Genomic DNA, 19447 nt, shown 5'->3' with positions numbered 1-19447 from the left:
TTTAAATTTGGAGAGATGGGATTTGAGTTTATGGGATGGTTATACATCATAGAATGTGAATTGACAGGGATTTTAGATAATCTAACCTAATTTTATCTTTAGCGAAGAGGAATCCCACTATTCTAAACAAATTATTCCACTGTTTAATAGCTCTTAAAATCAGGAAATTCTTCCTAACAGCATAAATATTTTTCCTTTAAATGTCAACAAATTGGTCTATAATATCATGCATTTATTTTCAGGAATCCCTTGTAGGCCACTATCATATCTTGCCTCAATCTTATCTTTTGCAAATTGAGAAATTCAATTAATGTATGATTGTCTTATTGAAATCAGTATTTCCAGATAAATAGGCATTACACAAAATTTGATAAGTTTTGAGAAAGCCCATTGTAATCTGAATAGCATGTAAACAGAACAGCAATCTAGACAGATTTCACTGCACTGTAGTGTAGTTTCTAAGAGTGAGCATCCAAATCTTTGTTATATTAACAGCCTGAAAATGGCTGAAAATTAGTCAAAAATAGCATCTCTATGCTTATGTTCTTTGGTATTAAATCAGTCCTAATTTTTTCAGGCTAGAAGGCAGCATGATTTTAATCCTTTGTCATCAGTTATAGATATGGGGCTATTTCAAATCATCAAAATACACACATACCTACAAAAATGCCACAATTTAAAAGGTAGGAAAGGTGAGATATAAACAATCATGGTTATATCTGCTGCTGAGTTGCTTTTCTTGACAGTATTCTAACAGTAATATTACTAGATAATCAGAGTCAGGCTAGATTAAGCTTTTTAAGCTAATAATTACAGTAAATAGCTAGCTAGAAATCCTCTAACACATTTCAATATTTAGCAGACAAATGGAATTTGTCATTATATTTGCAATTCATTAGAGAGGCTCTTTAAGCAATATTGTCTAGTGATTATGGATACCTGTTCTTCCTCTTGTGTCTGTGTTAAAGAAATAGAATCATAAGGTACAGTGTTTTGACCATCGAGTCCAACCCAAATCAACAAACTGAGAGCTGACTGCTTGGCTTTCCTTGAATGAACCCATCAAAGAAGAGTGTACCAATTTTCTGAGTAAAATTCTTTTTGGGCTATTATGAGTAGTGGGAGAACTGATGGAACCTATTATTATTCTTTAAATGCATCTGGTCTTCTAGGATTCCCTTACATACTATTTGCAATAAAACAGAAATAATTTATTAAGTAACAAATTTACTTTAGTTGGAAAGTCTGCCTGTCCATCCTAAATGAAGAATCTTTCCAGATCCCAAATTACCTTAGCCTTTAATTATGGTCATACAAGGAGTGATAAGGACTGTCTTGCCCAGAAAATTCTTACGGGTATCTTTTAAACCCCCATTCCCAAATGGCCTGTCAGATTTCAGGAAGAAGGAAGAACATCATTCTCCATGTAAAACGCAATATGTAGAAACACTCCTCCTTCTGTGCCTTTCAAATATCTGTACCATTCTTTTCAGGTCAGCTCTGTTAAACTGAACAGAAATGCTGCCATTTCCCAGAGACACTGTGTACTCATTTAGTTCAGAAATCTCTTTGTACTTCAAAGTGAAAATTTCTAGGATGTTAATCGGTAACATGGATAAGCCTTGTGGGTTTGGGTTTTGTTTCCTCTTCCAAAAAAGAAAATAATAATAATGAAAAGCTTGAATCATGTCATTTCAACAAACATCCTTCGGCTCTGCACAGAAGGGTGGTGACTTCATGTCAATCATTATACTAAACATAAGCATTGATATAATATGTAGCTTGTTGATGTACAATATCAGTCTGAGAGGAAATATTCCAAAAGAGATAAAAATGCTTCCATACTTTCTCTTGACTTTGTATGGCATTTCATCATAAAGCCAGGAATTGAAATTGATGCTTCCTCACCCTCTTGTCACTTTGGATATTCTGTGATTTAAGTTACCGTGATCATTAACTTCACTTACTCAAGTTTGTTTTAATTGTGTTTTACATTTCTTATCACTTCTATTTGTACAGGTGAAGTTTAAGAGAAAATAACTTGCAGGAGGATATTCACTGAGCTGAGATAAGAATAAGATATGAAGCGCACATACATTATCATCACCTGGACTTTAATTAATCTAGCTTTCTGAAATATCAATTCCTTTTGTCAGTCCACATGTCATGATAACCTTACTAAAGCTTGTGATTGCATTCTATTTTCCTATACATAAAAATGCTTTATGTATTTCACAGACCTTGAAAAGGCATATGTTGCATTATAGTAAAAGGTAACATAAGTTCCTTAGGAAAAGGAAGATTTATTTTTTTTCTTCCATTCAGTCATGCCTGATTCTGAAAGACTGCCAGGACAAATCCCTTCATTTTTCTTGGCAAGGTTTTTTGAAAGTGGTTTGCCATTGCCTCCTTCTTAGAGTTGAGAAAAAGTGACTGGCCAGGTCACCCAGCTGGTTTTGTGCCTAAGGCACAAAAGGTCTCCCAGTTTCTAGCCTAGTGCCTTAACCATTACACCAAACTGGCTCTAAAGGGAGAGTAAAAGGCTTTAAGCAAACAATGTGTCTTTTTTTAATGTGAACAGAATTTCCAAATAGACATGATATAAAAAAAAATGGAAGGAAGATATAAGAAGTTGAAAAGAAAAAGCGAAAAGTAAGAAAAATAGTTTACACAATGAGTAGCTATCTTTAGAATTTAACACCATAGGATTTATTAGTGACTAGCAATAATCCTAACTTTAAAAAGCACTGAACACAATCCTGTCAACAGCTATACAATATCTATTTACTTCAAAATCAAGTTCAACGGTTTTAATTGTTTAACAAACTGCTGTAGAAATGAGAATCTTTCAAAATGTTGGGCTGTTAAAAAAAATATGAAAATGTCAAAGTATCCATAACTGGAAGCTGGCAGAGACAGGACCAAATCAAGTTCAATATTACTTGTATACAAGCATGGATGTCCATGAACAAAAGTTTACCAAATCTTCAAATCTATTCGCAAGTACATGATTTGATGTGTTCAATGGATTTGGTAATTTAGGCTGGCTAATTTGACAAAATCAAAGCTTTTGCGCAACCTTAATAGTGGTATTTTGCTTTCAACTCAGAAACAAAACTGTGCCCCCTTTATTTTCATCATGGGAGGAAAAGCCATACTAGTTTGCTCAACAAAATTGGCTTCTGTACCTGTGCAGCAGCTGATGTAAGAGAGATAGATTAAAGTGGAATTACATGCTTCTAGGCCTTTGCAAGGATCTTGAATTCCTTGAACTAAAACCAAGAACTCCAAAATGCAGGTGTTCTAACATAATAACATAATAAGGGGCACTGTTTTGTAGAACCAGGAGAATTATAGCTGAGAAATATAGAGCAGGCACTTGTTTGTCAACCTCCATTTCTGAAGAAGCCTCCATGGCTTTTTTAGGACATACATGTTAGTTTGAAAGAGAGTCATAAATCTTGGAACTCAAGGAATAGTCTCCCATTCTAGAAGGTAAAAAGAGGCTACAGTTCATTTCTAATAAGCAAAGTAATTTTTTGTACGCTGAAGCAAGACAAAGAGAGATTAGATTTGGAATTAAGCAAATGTTTCTTCATAATGAAAGAATCAGGCTGAGACCTAGCAAGAATTTGCCTTTATATCATGTTTACTTTTAGCTCATAAAACTCTCTATATCTTTTTTAAAAAGTTATCTTTATTAAATTTGAGAGTCAAACATTAAAATACAAGCTACCATAAAATTCTATATATCTTAACTTAGCTTGCAAAAGCCAAAGGGAATCCTCATGTTTCCTGAGAAGGGGCAAAATGGACCGACAAATACCTATGGTAGGGGTGGACAACTATGGCAACTTTATGACCTGTGGACTTCCAGAATTTCTGAGCCATCATGGCTGACTCAGGAATTCTGGGAGTTGAAGTCCACAGTTTGTAAAGTTGCCATGGTTATCCACCCCTGACCTATGGGAAGCACGAGTTCCTTTCCATTACTCACATACCCACATCCAAAATTAAGAAACCAAAGTGCTTCTTCAAGCCTTTTACATGTTTATATATCACCAACTTGCTACAAGACGCAACAATGTTCATAAAATAACTTCAGGTCTTAATTTAAACATGTTGTCATAGCAAAGAGAAAAGTTTAATCTGATCAAGGTTTTGACATGTCTGACCTTTAAGATTTGTAACCACCTAAAAGGCAGATCTAGCCAGTCCTCAGACACCGCAATTTGTTTTTAAAATGGGATATACTTTCATTATTTTTTAAGAGAAAGGGAACTGGCTAATAATGCTAAACTTCATACAGGTATAAATTGCCATAAATTTCTTTTCCTCTATTTTCAGAAAGCTACCTTTGCAAAGAGGAAAAAATGTAGGAAGAAATTGTATAGTGCAGTATTTACAAGATGGTTAAGTTCACACATCATAATAAAGTGAAATGCAGTTGGTCTGAACTGGATTTAGTATACCCTGCAAACTCAGCCAGTCTATTTCATGACTGAACAACATGCATAAAGTATATAGTACCATACCTTGTTTGACAAACCACAGCTAAGCTCTCTCTGTCAGTTTTTTTCACGATACTGAGCATGCTCAATCCAGGATTCAATCCAGTTTATTTTGCTGCCTAGAATGAAGCAGCAAGTGGTCCCTCAAGATATATAAGAGTCAAGGTCTGTCATGGGGTTGTATTACCTGAGGCATAAAGCTCCTCAAAATCCTTCATCTCCTCTGATAAAATAAGTAAATATCTCTCCCCCCTTGCCCTCCTTTCTTGACATCAAAGGGTATCTCCCTTTGCTGTCTAATTCCCTTAGCATAACTGCCCTAATTTAACTATTTTAGAGAGAGAGAGGGTTGGGTCTCTGCGCCTTTAAACAATCTTTTACTTCTGCTTGCCTCATTGTTTACCCAATTCCATCCAAGTATGGCATTGCTTCCTTTTTATTTTTCAAAGGCTCTGCTTTGGCTCTCATCACCTTACCACAGAATAAAATGAGTCTGCTGTTAGACAAGATGATTTAAACTACATTAAAGACACTCTTATTTGAAGAAGGCAGAATCATCAGGCATTTTACCTTGAGTGTTATTCATCCAGTTGTTTTAGAATAAAATAAAAAAAAATATTTGCACTGTTTGTCATGAAAGCCAATAAGAAAGCAAAATATTGCAGATTTAATTCTTTAAAAGCTAAGTTGCACGGTTGGAAATATCATTGTTCAAGGAAAGCACATATGTAGGTAACATCTGAATGCATTTAAGATTTAAATATGTAGTCCAGCCACATTTCTCTAATGGTCAGAACATATTCAAAGCTTTAAAATGAATGTAGTTGCTTCCAGAAAATGCCCATATGAGAACCACAGTGAAATAGTGGCTAAGGGTTTGGAGTAGCAATAGGAAGACTAGCAATAGGAAAGATGAGCTTTACTAATTAGAGCTTCCTGGGTAACTTTGGGTCAGTAATACTCTCTCAGTACATCTGCATCTTGGGCTGTGGTTGTGGGGGAAAATGAGGGCGGGTAGGACTGCTGGGTATGCTGCCTTGAGCATCTGTGCAAAAGGGAAGATATAAATTTAAAAATAATATATTTGCACAAGCAGTCTACTATGCTGGAAGAGCATAAATGAATTTAGCCTGTAGAATATGCTGTACAGCAGTCTGGATTCAAAAAGGAAAAGAAGATGTTGAGCACATGAGATGCTTTATAGAGCATCTGGATTGCCATGCAGCTCTCTTGGATACTTTTTTATTTCAACTATTCAAATATCACCAAATTTTCAGAAAGTGGGGGAAGGAAGGAAGGAAGGAAGTGGGTACATATGGTGGATACCAAATGCTAAGAAACTTAAATTTGCAAACAAAATATGTATATAATCTAATTGCCAGAATATCAGCAATCTCCCAACTAAACAACTATCTTCCTTACAATCAAACATGTTGCCCACTCCCAAATGACTCTGGGCAGCTTATTATATAAAAACCACCAGCATAAGAACACCTAGATGCTCAGACCTGGATAAAATGGTAGGTTTTAAGCTGTAATAAGGAGGGAGCTTGCCTCCCCTTCAGCAGCAATTTGATGAACAATGAAAGCTGCAATACAGGAAAATAAAAATTCAGATGTATCCCAAGCAGAACCTGGAAAATGTGGATATTTTTGAAGACTTAAGATTGTGAGGAAGACTGTATGGATACTCCTACTGAAGCTTCAGGCTTAAGCCTTAAAAGGTTTTGTACGAGGGCAATTCAGAAATAAACCTCTACTTGGTTATCAATGACAGACACTTGCAGATACAGAATTTTTATTATACACATTAGAAAACTACAACATTACATTACTTTTTGACATAATCGCCATTCAAATTGAGGCACTTGTCAAAACATCTTACAAGGTTTGAAATTCCTTGTAGTAGTCTCTCGGCACCAAATCTGGGCTATAGGGGAGGGGGTTGATCAAAAACATCCCAATGGAACTGCTTCAAAAATTCTTGGGTGTGTCTAGCAGTGTGCGGGTGAGCTTTATCGTGAACCAACACCACACCGGAAGTGGTGCCATAGAAAATCCCGCCAAATGTGAAGATGCCAAAGGAATACTGCTAGTTAAGTTCATGGAGCGTGGTTTGACCATCAATTCAGAAATCTACTGTGAAACGTTACGAAAACTCAGACGAGCCATCCATAACAAGCGTGGGGGCATTCTGATTTCCGGTGTGGTGTTGGTTCACGATAATGCTCACCCGCATACTGCTAGACGCACCCAAGAACTTTTGAAGCAGTTCTGTTGGGATGTTTTTGATCACCCCCCCCCCCATAGCCCAGATTTTGGTGCCGAGTGACTACTACTAAGGAATTTCAAACCTTGTAAGACGTTATGACAAGTGCCTCAATTTGAATGGCGATTATGTTGAAAAGTAATGTAATGTTGTAGCTTTCTAATGTGTATAATAAAGTTCTGTATCTGTGAGTGTCTGTCACTGATAACCAAATGGAGGTTTATTTCTGAACTGCCCTCGTATATCGGAAAGCACTTTGAATTATTTTCAAAAAGTAACTTATGTTCTAACAGTTGTATTGATGTGTTCTTGGCCAGCTACAATTTACAGACAGTTTTCCAAGGGCTGTTCCAAATGGAATGCATTGCAATTACTAGTTGCTGAGGTTATATGTGCATGTGTCACCAATTCCAGCCATGTCTCTTTCAGATAGAGGCATACCAGGTTTATTAGCCAAAGCTGACAAAAGGGGCTCCCTTGCCAGAGATGTTATGTCACTGTCCAGCAGGATGGGAAGATCCTCTGATGGTGAATCTGTTCCTTAAAGGCTGAGCATGACAGTGTTGAGAAGAGCTGAATCATATTCCTGAAATCAGCAAAAATGTGGTCCGAATTGCTAACTCTTTCTCCAGTGTCCAAAATGTTACATACTGAAGAAAAATGCTATAGCCTAGAGTCTCTCTCAAAATATCCAAGTCTGAGTGTACAGGATAGGAAAATTATAGTTATATATCATCTGCAGGCTGATGTCAATTGACTCCAAACTCACGTTAATTCTTCCCCATGGCTTTGAATATGTATTAAATAATATGGGTGATAAGATGCAATTTTGTGCTGTCTCTCCCCACAAGCTTGAAGCAGATTTCTCTCAATATGACCATCCAATAGCACTTAAAGAGGTTGGAACAAGCATTCCTGCCTCTGAATGATTTAAAGTGATACTGTGGTCAACAGTGTCCAAGAACATCAAGTGGTCTTAAAATATTGACTACACTTCCTTTGTCTTTTTTTCCTGGGATTTAAATGAACCTACATCTCCAACACAAGATGAATTACATCCCAGGGTACTAAAGGAACAACTGCAGAACCATTCCTGGTAACCTTTCAGAACTTCTGGAAGACTGTTGAGGTCCCAGAAGGGTTAAAACAAAAGTTGTGTGCATCTTCAAGAAGGTGAACAGGGCAAAGCCCCAGGCAAATTATTATAGGAACTTATTTATGAGCACTACTGTTAACAAGGATAGCATCGGTGTGCTGCAAACTACTCAGGTGAAACTTATCGCCTTTGATACAGGTACAAACTTAATTGATTGGGGTAATGCCATACATGTAATGTATCTGGATCTCAGCAAAGCTTTCAGCAGAGTGCTTCATATTTTTTTCTTTATAAAATAGCAGAATATGGGCTAAATAATACTACTGTTAGGTGAAGTCACAGTTTACTGAATAGCAGCACTGGAAAAAAATGCTCATTAACTGTTGCACTTCAGCTTGGGATGAAGTACAGAGTGGAGTGCCAAAGGGTTCTGTTCTATCTGTTCATAGACATTTGTTTCATTGGGAGTACATTAATAGGATTATAGAGTGCAAGTGATAGAAAGTAATTGTCCTCATCAATTCTGTCCTGCTCAGACCACATTTGGAGTACTGTGTCCAGTTCCACACATTATTGCTCAAAAGGGACACCAAAAAATCAGAGCAAGTTCAGAGGAGGCCTACCAAAATGGTGAAAGGTCTGAAAACCAAACTCTATGAGGAATAATTAAAGGATCTGGATATCTACAGCCTTCAGAGAATACTCAATTTCTGAAAGGTTGTTACAATAAAAATGCAATGGCCTTGTTTTCTATTTCTTCAGAGGGCAGGATCAAGATCAGTGGATTAACATTAAAGGGAGGGAGGTTCAAGGAGACCCTCCTGACTACAGAAGCTATTAATCAGAAGAACAAGCTGCCACATGATATGGTGAGACTGATGTTGTGGGAGATGCTCAGGTAGAGCCTAGACTGAGCAAGAGAACTGGACTAGATGCTGTCTAATTTCCTTTCGATCATTCTAAGTACATCAATCTTCTATTTGCTTGCTGCACATGAAACTATTTGCTGCATGAACAGAGATATCCGAGTCTTCCCATTTTAAAGGACTACACCAAGAACTGATAAGATAATAGCATTCTATGTACATTTTTGGCATTGCTTGGTCTTAAATCTGCTATTAATTAAATGAAAAAGAAATTAATGCTTTTATCAATGATATCAAGTGCCTCTGCCATGAAATCACTACATTATTTTGGGCTAAGAATTTCCTGTTAGCTTCAGTTCATCCATGTAAAATAAAGGGGGGGGGGGAGAAAACTGATTTTATTTATAAAGACGCTGTACAAATTACAATCAAGTATGCGAAGTGCTTTGAACTACATGAAAACTCTATAAATATTAAAATGTATTATGACACCCCTCCGAGCCCATTTCTAATGCTATTTCATTAGTGAATGAATTGCTAAACAGTTAATTGATCCTCAGCTCAAGGAATGCAGGCCAAAGGCAAAAATTAAAAAAATCACTGTACTTTTCTGTGCCTCTCTTTCTCACCCACACACACATATACACGTGTACACACATATAGCAACTGCTTAATCCTGTAACTGATAATTAAAGGAGAAAAAAGAGAGATAAGTTGTAAAAATGCTGTTAGTAATGTTTTTAAAACTATTCACTGGTTTTAATTATTTTAAACCACTTAATATTTAACATTTTAGCCAAGAACAGCTTTAAACTTCTTTGAAATGCTGTCCCATCCCTGTTAATATTTTTGCCCTCTGAAATCCACAGCTGATCCTCCCGCACCACATAGAACAGAAAAATGAGTTTTCCCCATGCTGAATATCAAGCTCTTTTTCTCTCCGTCATACACACATACAGTATACCCACAAACACCCATGCACCAATCATTTCAGTGCTATGATAATACATAGAAGGAGAAGATATTTTGGAACCCTAAATGAATATATCAGGAAGTGAGACCATTCCTGTCTACTTTTGGATAAAAGTATATGGGATATTAATGTCAGCCTCTAAAACCTGAATATCTTTGATCTTTCATTAGCTGAAGTATTCTTGAGTAATTTATTAAAATACGAACCATGATAATGGGAAAAATATGCTCATGAAAAAATCAAGATAAAAGATTACAGTATTAACCCCAGCATCCTATACCATGGTTACACGAACCCTGATAAGTCACTGTTTGCTCACGCATAGATTCCTGCAATATATAAGAATGCAACATTAATTAGAAACCTTTCTATGCTGTTACACCAATTGGTGCACATCTCACCTTTCCTTCTAGCTAGCAAATGCGGCTATTAGCACAGTGTTCCCACCTAGTCCTGGTAGATCAATCCCTGAAAGAGTCTCTCTGCTCAGCTGCCTTCTAAAATTCCTGAGATCTCTGGATCACTGTAAAGATCAGGGCATTGCAACACATGATGGGCAAGACAGGCCAGTCCCTTGAGAGAATCCTGTAATGGTATGCAGGAATCTTCAGTTAGCTGGAAGTGAAGGTCTTTGTCTCCGAATCATTGGTTGGTTGGTCCTACTGCTGTTTTGCCTCCTGCCTTTGTTTCCTCTTCCTGCTTCCGTATTATTATCTGTGTCATAGGACTGCTGATCAAGCAAGCAGAGTTTTTGACTCCCTGGCCTAGCCACTGCTGGGACATGCTTTCTCCAACAAAGTCTGCCTGGGACAAATTTAAGAACAAAGGAAGTTCCCTTATAATGACCCAGTTCACAAACAATGCCATTTACATGATTCATTTCAGACTTGTTTACTAAATAAGCTATAGCTTCCTGGGGTCATACATATTAAGGAATAAACCATTGTTTAAAAACAATAATAATAAAAATATATAACTTTATCCACAATGTTTTGATGCAATTGATCAATTAATTCACGTCAATCCAACTATTGATCTATTTGGGGCAGAGACTGGTGCATCTCTCCAAAATTCTTACATTCCTATACTGAATGATTTAGCCCTTCTACAAATAGTGGCTAAAGCTTATTTCACTACAGCTTAGGCTCAAGGCAGCCATGGTAATTGTGTTGCTATCAGATGCACGAACAAAACTAGCAACTCTTGAAATAGGGTACAAAAAAAGAAAAGAAAACTGGCAATAAATATTGGTGCTAGCTGGATTTGCCACCTTCTTCATTGTTTATTTGATCTGGATTGCATATGGCTCTTTATTTTTTTTAACCCAGAGTTGACTGGAGTTGGGCAGCATCCAAGGTGAATAAAATAAGTAATAAAAGACATTATTAATTACATGAGACCCTATCTTTTCTTTGAAGAACTCAAGTCATATACATGGCTGAATGGCCATTTTGTTCCCTCATCATACCTGTGCTGTAACTTAGGCAAAGAGACTGTGTATGGCTCAGAATCACTCACTGAGCTTTCCAAACACATAGCAATTCGAATCTGGATCACTCCAATTCTAAGCTGGCAATTTAACCACAAACACTCGCAGCATAACTCCTGAACTGTACATTCAGCTGATAAAGCAGTTCTGCAGAGCGGTGCTTATTTTGTTGACGATGTTCTGCTTTTAAAGGAACTGTCTTTTAAAGGGCTAGGCAATAAGCTTGTAAGACCTTGTCAGGGATCTGCCTGGCTGCTGCTGGTGGTTCAGTTGTATAAGAGTCACAAGCAGTTACTAGCTAAATTAAAAGTTCTCAGAATAGGATGATACCATAGAATTTTACAAATCAACTATCAGGCATGTATTGCTTACATGCTTACCTTGAAGAATATGGCTATCTTGCCGTTGATGTTTATATAGGATGAGAGTTCAGGTATCAGTTAATAACAGCTGAATAACTAGTACACAAATACAGTTTTCTGTGGCTTTAGGAGAATCATGCACAGCCACTTGTTTTTTTGAAACAACAAAACCAAGTAGCCATCCTATGCACACAGGTCAAGATAGCTGGGAACAGCTTACAAAGCAGCCACACAAGCCTATGAAAGGATAGTGCTCCTTTAACCATGTTAAGAGAGGTATTTTGTAGGAGTTCCTGCATGTTGCAAAGCACCTTTTTCAAAGGATTTGCGCAGCCCTAGTCAAAACAGGCCTTTTCTAGTCTGAAATACCAGAATATTTCCTTCATTTCCTTCCGTTACCCCAATACTCCTCTAGGTTCCCCAAGGTAAAACTTAGCAAACAGTTGTTTGTACTATATTACAAGTAATAGAATATATTACATGAATTACATAACCTCCTCCGGCGTGTATTCAAATGAGTTAAAAGGAACCTTTGAATAGATGTGTAGACTGGAAGCCCTGCTCACAGTTTAACCAAACACAGAATTATTTTTGCTAATTTGCAGGTCAAAATAAACATTCTTTCCCTCGTTGGTATTTTTTAAAAATTGAAGATCCAACTGAGAAATCGTAACAAGCACATCTGCATGTGGCATACGCAGTTTTGTTTAATATTTTCCTGATTATAAGTTATAATGTGAGCTTCAATCAATTTCTGAAAGCCAACCCCTGGGAAAAATATGTTTTATTTTAGTATCAATGCATATTCTGTCTCCATATGAAGAGCTCTGTTATTTCAAATTGCTGTTCCATTTAATTTTCTTCATCCTGAGAAAATAGTTTAAGATCATGATCCCATGAACAGCTGGGGCAGGATCTATTGCAAACAATGGCGTTTATTTTTTAGCAGATTTTTTTAGATATATATAGTATAGACAGCACTACAAAACATCTCCTATATAGTAGTCCTCAACTTACAACAGTTCATTTAGTGACCGTTTGAATTTACAACAGCTCTGAAAAATGTGACTTATGACCGTCTTTCACACTTACAATTGCTGCAACATCTCCACGGTCATGTGATCAAAATCAGACGCTTGGCAACTGACTCACATTTATGGCGGTTGCAGTGTCCCAGGGTCACGTGATCACCTTTTGCCGCCTTCTGACAAGCAAAGTCAATGGGGAAGCCAGATTCACTTAACAACCGTGTCACTAGTTTAACAACTGCAGTGATTCACTTAACAACTGTGGCAATAAAGGTTGTAAAATGGGGCAAAACTCACTTAACAACTATCTCACTTAGCAACAGAAATTTTGGGCTCCATTGTGATCATAAGTCGAGGACTACCTGTACTTTGACTACTGTTGATAAAAACACTTTTGTGAAACCAGCAACCTTTTAAAGAATAATTTCACATATTATGATGTGGAAGTGGTAAGAAAGGAAATGTCAGTGATCTTTCTGCATAACAGACAACCCACAAAGTTGCTCTAACAGAAAGTGCTAATATACTCCATAAAATAGAGTTTTGCTCCATTAATTAGTGGTAGGGATAGTATCGCTTTTGATATGTCTCTTCCAGACTGTGCTTTAAAACAATTTTACATTAGATATAAATAAGAATGATGCTCCTACAGTTAATTCTTCAACAGGAAAGATAATTTTAGTATATACAGGAGGGACAATTTGCAGAAAAATTAGAAAAGGTGATTTACAGTATGCAGGGAATATGACCGTAACTCTTTCTGCAATTCTTTATAGTAGTTGCATCTATCACTTTCATTTATTTTGCAGATGACTGAGAGAAAATTCAAAGGCCCGTGAAATGCTATAAAGCTGAATGTCTCCTTTTCCTCTTTTTTTAAAAATGCACTGTTGCTAAAATCATTTTCTTATTATTAAGAGATACTGTGAAAAATATTTTTGAAAATGAGGCTACTACTTGTCAGGAAATTTCAGAATTTCTGGAATGATAAAACTAGAATCTATTACTTTGTGTAAAACTGGCCCAGGGAAGCCAGTTAAAACATGGGTCAGCTTTACTATCAATTTCAGTGATTTCTGAGCAAAGAAAAGCTTACATTGAACTTTATGTGGTCACTATGCTCCTTGTATACTATATAATGATCAGTGCTAAAAATTCAATAGTGACCACTGGTTGTTAAGCAGGCAAGAGAAATAAATGTCTATCTTACTCTAAATGTTACAACGCACTTAAGGGGCGAATACCAGAATTGTTAGCTTGCACAACTGCTATCTTGATATTATTTTCTTCTTGGTTTCTAGCAACATGTACAGTTTCCATTTATAGGTGTACCCCATTATTCTTTTAACTTAAACTGAATAATTTTTTTCATTGATAATGACATTTAACCCCTTTGGTGCTTATTGGAAGGAAACTGCTTGAAATTTGCTTGTTTATCTTTCTGCTTATTGCTTTTATAAAAACAATTTCCATAATAAGTTGCCACTGAGACAGAAAAGTTGCAGAAAGGGACAACCAAAACTATCAAAAAGCTGAAACGTATAAGGGGGGGGTGTGACGGGAGGGAGCAGTAATTTGGGTCCTGTAGATTAGGAAATTTCAAATTTTCAATCCAAATCACTTCTGCTACAGTCTTGATACCATCTTAATCAAATGTATTAACTCAAGAGCCTGCCGCCACAATCTGAATTGAGAACTGTGCCAGAGATGGCTTTAAATGGAGATAATAGGTTGTTGACAGACTTGGTAACTTAAATAGCAAGATGGAACCTCCACTTCCATTGGCATAATACCCCAAAATGTCAATTACTAGGGTGTCTGGAGGGAAACTGTTGCCTTCTGTGTGTGAGAAAGACACAGGAAGCCAAGTGATAGAACTTTGGTAAGACCTACAAGCTTAGCCCAGGATGGATTCATTTTCTTGCCCTGTAGAATTCCGCTTGGAATCTGCTACCGTCAATACTTCGGACTCTGAAGTCTTGCTTTCTTTCAAAATCCTATTTTATCTAATAAACAGATAAACTTGAACACCTCTCTTTGACACCAGCTAGCTGCCCAAGAAATCTATTCTCTTTAAGGAAGGAGGAGACGACACTAATGTTATAACTGATAAAACCCAAACAAATATTCCACCTAAGCAAAAGCAATGATTTTTCTGACTTAAACATTCCATCAATTTCTAGCGAGAGCACAGAGTGTTGTTATATTTCCTTGACTGCATTTCTTTTGACACTGGGCTTTTATGGACTTCAGATAGACCCGTCAGACAGAATCAAGATGTTTAAAGAGCAAAGCTCCCCAAGATCTAAAGTGTAATCAAGTTATATTGAAAGGGCAGAGAAATTGTCCTTAATTGGACCATCCTTTGTACACTACAGTGGAAACAATCCCCTTTTGATTAATGGGCTTACTTCCAGTTAACTGTGTACTAGATTGCAGCTTGAAGGAGCAAATCTGGGACTAAGCCCCACTGAAACGAACTAGATTTATTGCTGCAGAAACCAATTTAGAATTCTAGAGTAAGACTGCAACTGAATCGTCATATATTTGGGGTTAAGCTGTTAAGAAAAACAAATCCACACTCACAGCAACATTTAAATCTTCCAATTAACCTCCCAAATATTGGAAAGTAGGCTCCACTGAGATGAGTATAAGCACAAGAGAAAGCCTTTCAATAATTGCATAAAACAATTGCAGGAAAATGGCAAATAAGAAAGCAGAAAGAGGTAACACTTTATTAATGAAGACAATATAATTGTCCCAAGACAACGTTGCAATCTGAGTTGGTCACTGGGACCAGAGGTTTGTTCTTCCAAGCTTTTGGACTCATGCTGAGGACTCAGATTGGACCCTTCAACATTTTATTATACTGATCAATTTATCCTTTTTTTTTTACTAGTAAGGAAGAAACTACAAGCAGCTTTTTACAATATAGAATCTAAATCCTACAAACTTCAAACGCATCCTATCAGCAGCTAAATCCCCATCTGATACCCACAGAACTTTTCTGTAACTAGTGAGGCCAAGATCACAGTTTGTATTATAATCATTTGTCAATAGGCACAAAACATTGCCCTGCTGCTGAAAGTATTTCACAGAATACTAAAAATATTTTATTTGTTTACTACAAAATAGTAGCACTATTTTTTTTTTATAAAAAAAAGCTTCTTTGCATATATTTTTTTGCAATTCTTATTCAGTGGAGAAATATCTACATTTACAACTCTCTATATGCTGAAGAGAAAAAAAAGATATTTTCAAAGAAAGAAAATGTAGGATACACATTTTATTAATACCAAACACCAATAACAAATATTATATTAAAGAAGAGTTTTTATTGATGTAATATTTCCTGATATCCAACTGTAATACACTTCCAGTTCCCCAATGCAACAAAGTAAATTTTCATTAAAACATTTTTTTCCTCGAATGTTGGCAGGGTACTAAAATGTACCCTTCTCATGTGCCTGTGTGCCGTAATCTTACAAAATAGGGAACAAGCTCATTTCTAACCCATGGTCACTAAACCAGTTCAAGAAACACAAAGTTTGCCTTCTTAAAAGAATCTCAACAATAAAAATGAGGATTCAGAATTCAGTTCAAACTCCTCTGCTTCAAATTCAGGAGGATTTACTGTGGAAATGAGCCTGATTCATAGAAACTTGAATCTCTGACAAGAGGGAAGGAGGGAGATACATGTATTGATGAAATCTCTAACCCTCATATTTATCTGTAAGTTAGGGCTTGGCATCTGTAAGGTACACCTGTATAAAGCCTGCTTAGCTTAAGGTGCATTTGGGGGGGGGGGGGGAATCCTCACTTTGCCATAGATTTTTTTTAAAAAAAAATAGTCAAGGAATGAATCCTTAACTGGGCCATTTGTGATGAATTGTTGTTTTTTTTAAAATAACTTTGGTACAGTAGAACAGTAGTAGCAATAATAATGATACTATAATTTTGCTAATTTGCTTTACATGTCTGCTCTGGGGTGATAGGAGACCCCAATAAGCAAGTGTGTATAGCAGCATTGCAAGACAGAGGGGATATTGCCCAAAAGGCCACAATCGCTTTTAATGGAACCCATCATGTTAAAAATTTTGAAGATTCAAGATGTTAATTTTAGTCTTGAAACATGATCACGTCATAGACATAATGTAAGAATTTAGGAATGGGAGGGGAAGTGTACTCACCAAAGGTGACATAGATCCGTTTGGCAGGTAAGGATCAGACAGCATGAGGAAAGGGTATCCAGAATAAGGAGATCCTTTATACATCCCTGGGTCCTGATGTTTTAAACCTGTTAAAATTCAAGTCCCTGGTTAGGGTTTTGTCTCAGAACCAATCTCCCCTCCGTTCCACACACATTTGTTTGACAAGAAGTGCATAATGTGAGTTCACTGGCGTCTGTGAGGTTCACCTGACATTCAACTCCCCCCCCCCCGTTACTGCCAGGCATGAGCCTCAGTTTGCAACTTATCTGGTGGTTCAAGATAAGCCACAAATGAAAGGACCGCGTCCCAGAATGAAACCAGTGCGCACACGTGCTCATTTCTCCACCTTTGTTAAAACTGGTGTTCTTGGTTAATAAGGAGTGGGGTGCCTTCTGTCCCGGGTTTTTGTACCTGCTCTAAGCCTCTTCCCCAAACCTCCAGCGTGTGTGTGTGTGTGTGTGTGTGTGTCCCCTTCAAGGAACTCACTGCACCAACAGTACCCAGACCAACTTTACCTCCCGCGATGTAATAGTCACTTATGGGAAAAAAAAATTGTGCTGTGGTGTGTGTGTTTGTGTGTGCGCGTGTGCAAAAGGGGTGAGGGGAGGATGACAGCCTGCGGAGTAGCACCTTTAGGTTCAGTTTCAGTCGCCTGCACCCGGTGGCCCCGCAGGTCCGGGCTTTCACGAGTGGAGCAGAGTCCGTCTCCGGCGCGAGCGGGAGGCGTTTGCCTGCTTTGATTTCGCGGCGAGGCATTGACGTTTCCCCCCGCGACCACGAGGGCTGCCAAACCTTCCCCCTTCTCCCCTCCCCTCGGCGGTCATGCTCCCTCCCTTGAGGCACGGAGGGGCAGAGGAAAAGGTGGGCGGCGGGGAGAGAGGAGAGGAGGAGGAGGAGGAGGAGGAGGAGGAGGAGGAGGAGAAGAGGAGCTTTTCGAAAACTGACCCTCGTCCAAGTGATCCGGGAGTTTCTCCGCGTAGACCCTCTGAGGCTCCTGCAGCCGCCGGATTGCCTGCAAAGGCGAGGGGAGAGAAAGGGATGGAGGTGGCTGGCCATTTGTATTTACTTATTTATTTGAAAGTTTGCAAGCTCCTCAGCATAAGAGGAGAAAGTGATCTGGGGCGGGCGGGGTTCGATCTCACCTCGGGATGGGCTCCTGCGGCGGCGGCGGCGGCAGCGGCTCCGGCCACGGTTGCTGCTGGGTTCGACGCCTGTCGGTTGCTGCCGCCGCCGCCGCCGCCGCCGCCGCTGCTGCTTTCCGACTCGTTCACCAGGGATGATTTGAGGTCAGCCAGGTCCCCCTCGGTGAAGACGTTGGCCTGGATTTTCTCCTCCTGCTCACCTTCGTCCTTAAAGGCGATCATCTCGTCGTTGGCTCCCAGGTCGTCGCCTCCGCCGCTGAGTTGGGGCATTTTCTTCCCGAGCCACGCCAGGGAAGCGCGAAGTTGTGCGTCGGAGCGACGCTGGGAAAGGAGGCTCCCGGCTCCCCCTTTCTTGCTTGGAGAGGAGGCGAAACGTTTGGCCGGCTCCTGACCCGGTATATATATCCTGGCACCCAACTCTCGCTGGAGCGCTAGCCTAGGGTGGGGTGGGGGGGCTAATGCTTGCGATCCAAGGCAGGAAAGGCAACCGGAGGGGTCGAGGCAACGATCCACCGCTTCCCTCCCGCGGTGCCCCTCCTTCCCCGGCCCCGGGAAAGTTTGACTAAGCAGCAGCCGGCCGGCCAGCCAGCCAGCCTAGCTGGGGAGCAGCAACGCCGGCGACTTTCGCTGGGGGGGGGGAAATAAGAAAGAAAGAAAGAAATCCCGAGCAGCCGCCGAGCCAGCCCTGTAAAGTGCGCGACTCGGGAAGAACACTGGAGAGTCCTAGCCAAAGATTTTCAACATCAAAGCCGCCGCCGGCTGATTGACAGCGGCGGGGAGGGATTGGAGCGCTCTGTTCTCCGGCGACGCGCTGCAGCCTTAAAGAGACAGCGCCCGTCTCCGCCCGCCCGGCTGCAGGCGATGCTCGCGACGACGAAGCGATTTAGAACCGGCGCTCTTCGCCTCCCTGCTGGGATGGAGGGCGGCAGCCTTGGCAGGGGCGCAATGCAGCCTCGGCGGTGGAAGAGGGGCGGCCAAGCTTCCCCTCTCCTGACGAAAGTCGGTCCCGTCCGAGGGATTGGCGCACTTACACGTGTCGGTGCGCAAGCAATACGCAGACGCCGCCGTCCTGTACGCAGACAGTGCGAGGCTTTGCAAGAGGAGGAGAGCGGCGAAACCCACGAACAATGCACGGGTGGCCTTTGCCTCCGGGCTGCTCTCTTCTCACGCACCCTTTCCCCCGACCTAGGTTGCCTCCAGAGGGCTCGGACGCCTCCCAGAGTTCCCAGTCAGCTGGTCTAACCAAAGGCCGCGGTGACTGGGGATTATGGGAGATGTCGTCCGACGCGTCTGGAGGAAAGCAGGTTGGGAACCCTGTTTTAATGCAACGGCGTTAATCTTTAGGCAATTGCCTCAGAGAAGGATACGGTGGTGGGTTTTTATTATTATTATTATTAAGACTCTGTACTCGATATTCACTTTTACAAATCCCCTTCATCATTTCGGAATCCCCTGTTAAGGTTATGGAACCAATTCCTATGGAACAATCACAATCTGTCT

The 19447-nt window shown here is 39.5% G+C and overlaps 1 protein-coding gene across 1 annotated transcript in view; it reads right to left on the bottom strand.

Annotated features, from left to right (window-relative positions):
• Window positions 1-18217, bottom strand: part of TCF7 (transcription factor 7) — a 146053-nt gene extending 127836 nt beyond the window's left edge. Inside the window, exons 1-3 of the mRNA XM_029285761.1 lie at window positions 18055-18217; window positions 17751-17870; window positions 16785-16891 (exon numbers count right to left, since the gene is read on the bottom strand). Of these exons, the coding sequence (XP_029141594.1) occupies window positions 16785-16891; window positions 17751-17870; window positions 18055-18217 (390 nt within the window). The remainder of the gene's footprint in view (window positions 1-16784; window positions 16892-17750; window positions 17871-18054) is intronic.
• Window positions 18218-19447: the final 1230 nt, after the last annotated feature.

This window comes from Protobothrops mucrosquamatus, unplaced genomic scaffold (assembly GCF_001527695.2).
Source record: "Protobothrops mucrosquamatus isolate PMUCROS unplaced genomic scaffold, P.Mucros_1.0 scaffold_186, whole genome shotgun sequence".
NCBI classification, from domain to species: Eukaryota; Metazoa; Chordata; class Lepidosauria; order Squamata; family Viperidae; genus Protobothrops; species Protobothrops mucrosquamatus.
The sequence above is the reverse complement of the archived record's forward strand: the minus strand, read 5'-3'. Positions and strand labels throughout refer to the sequence as shown.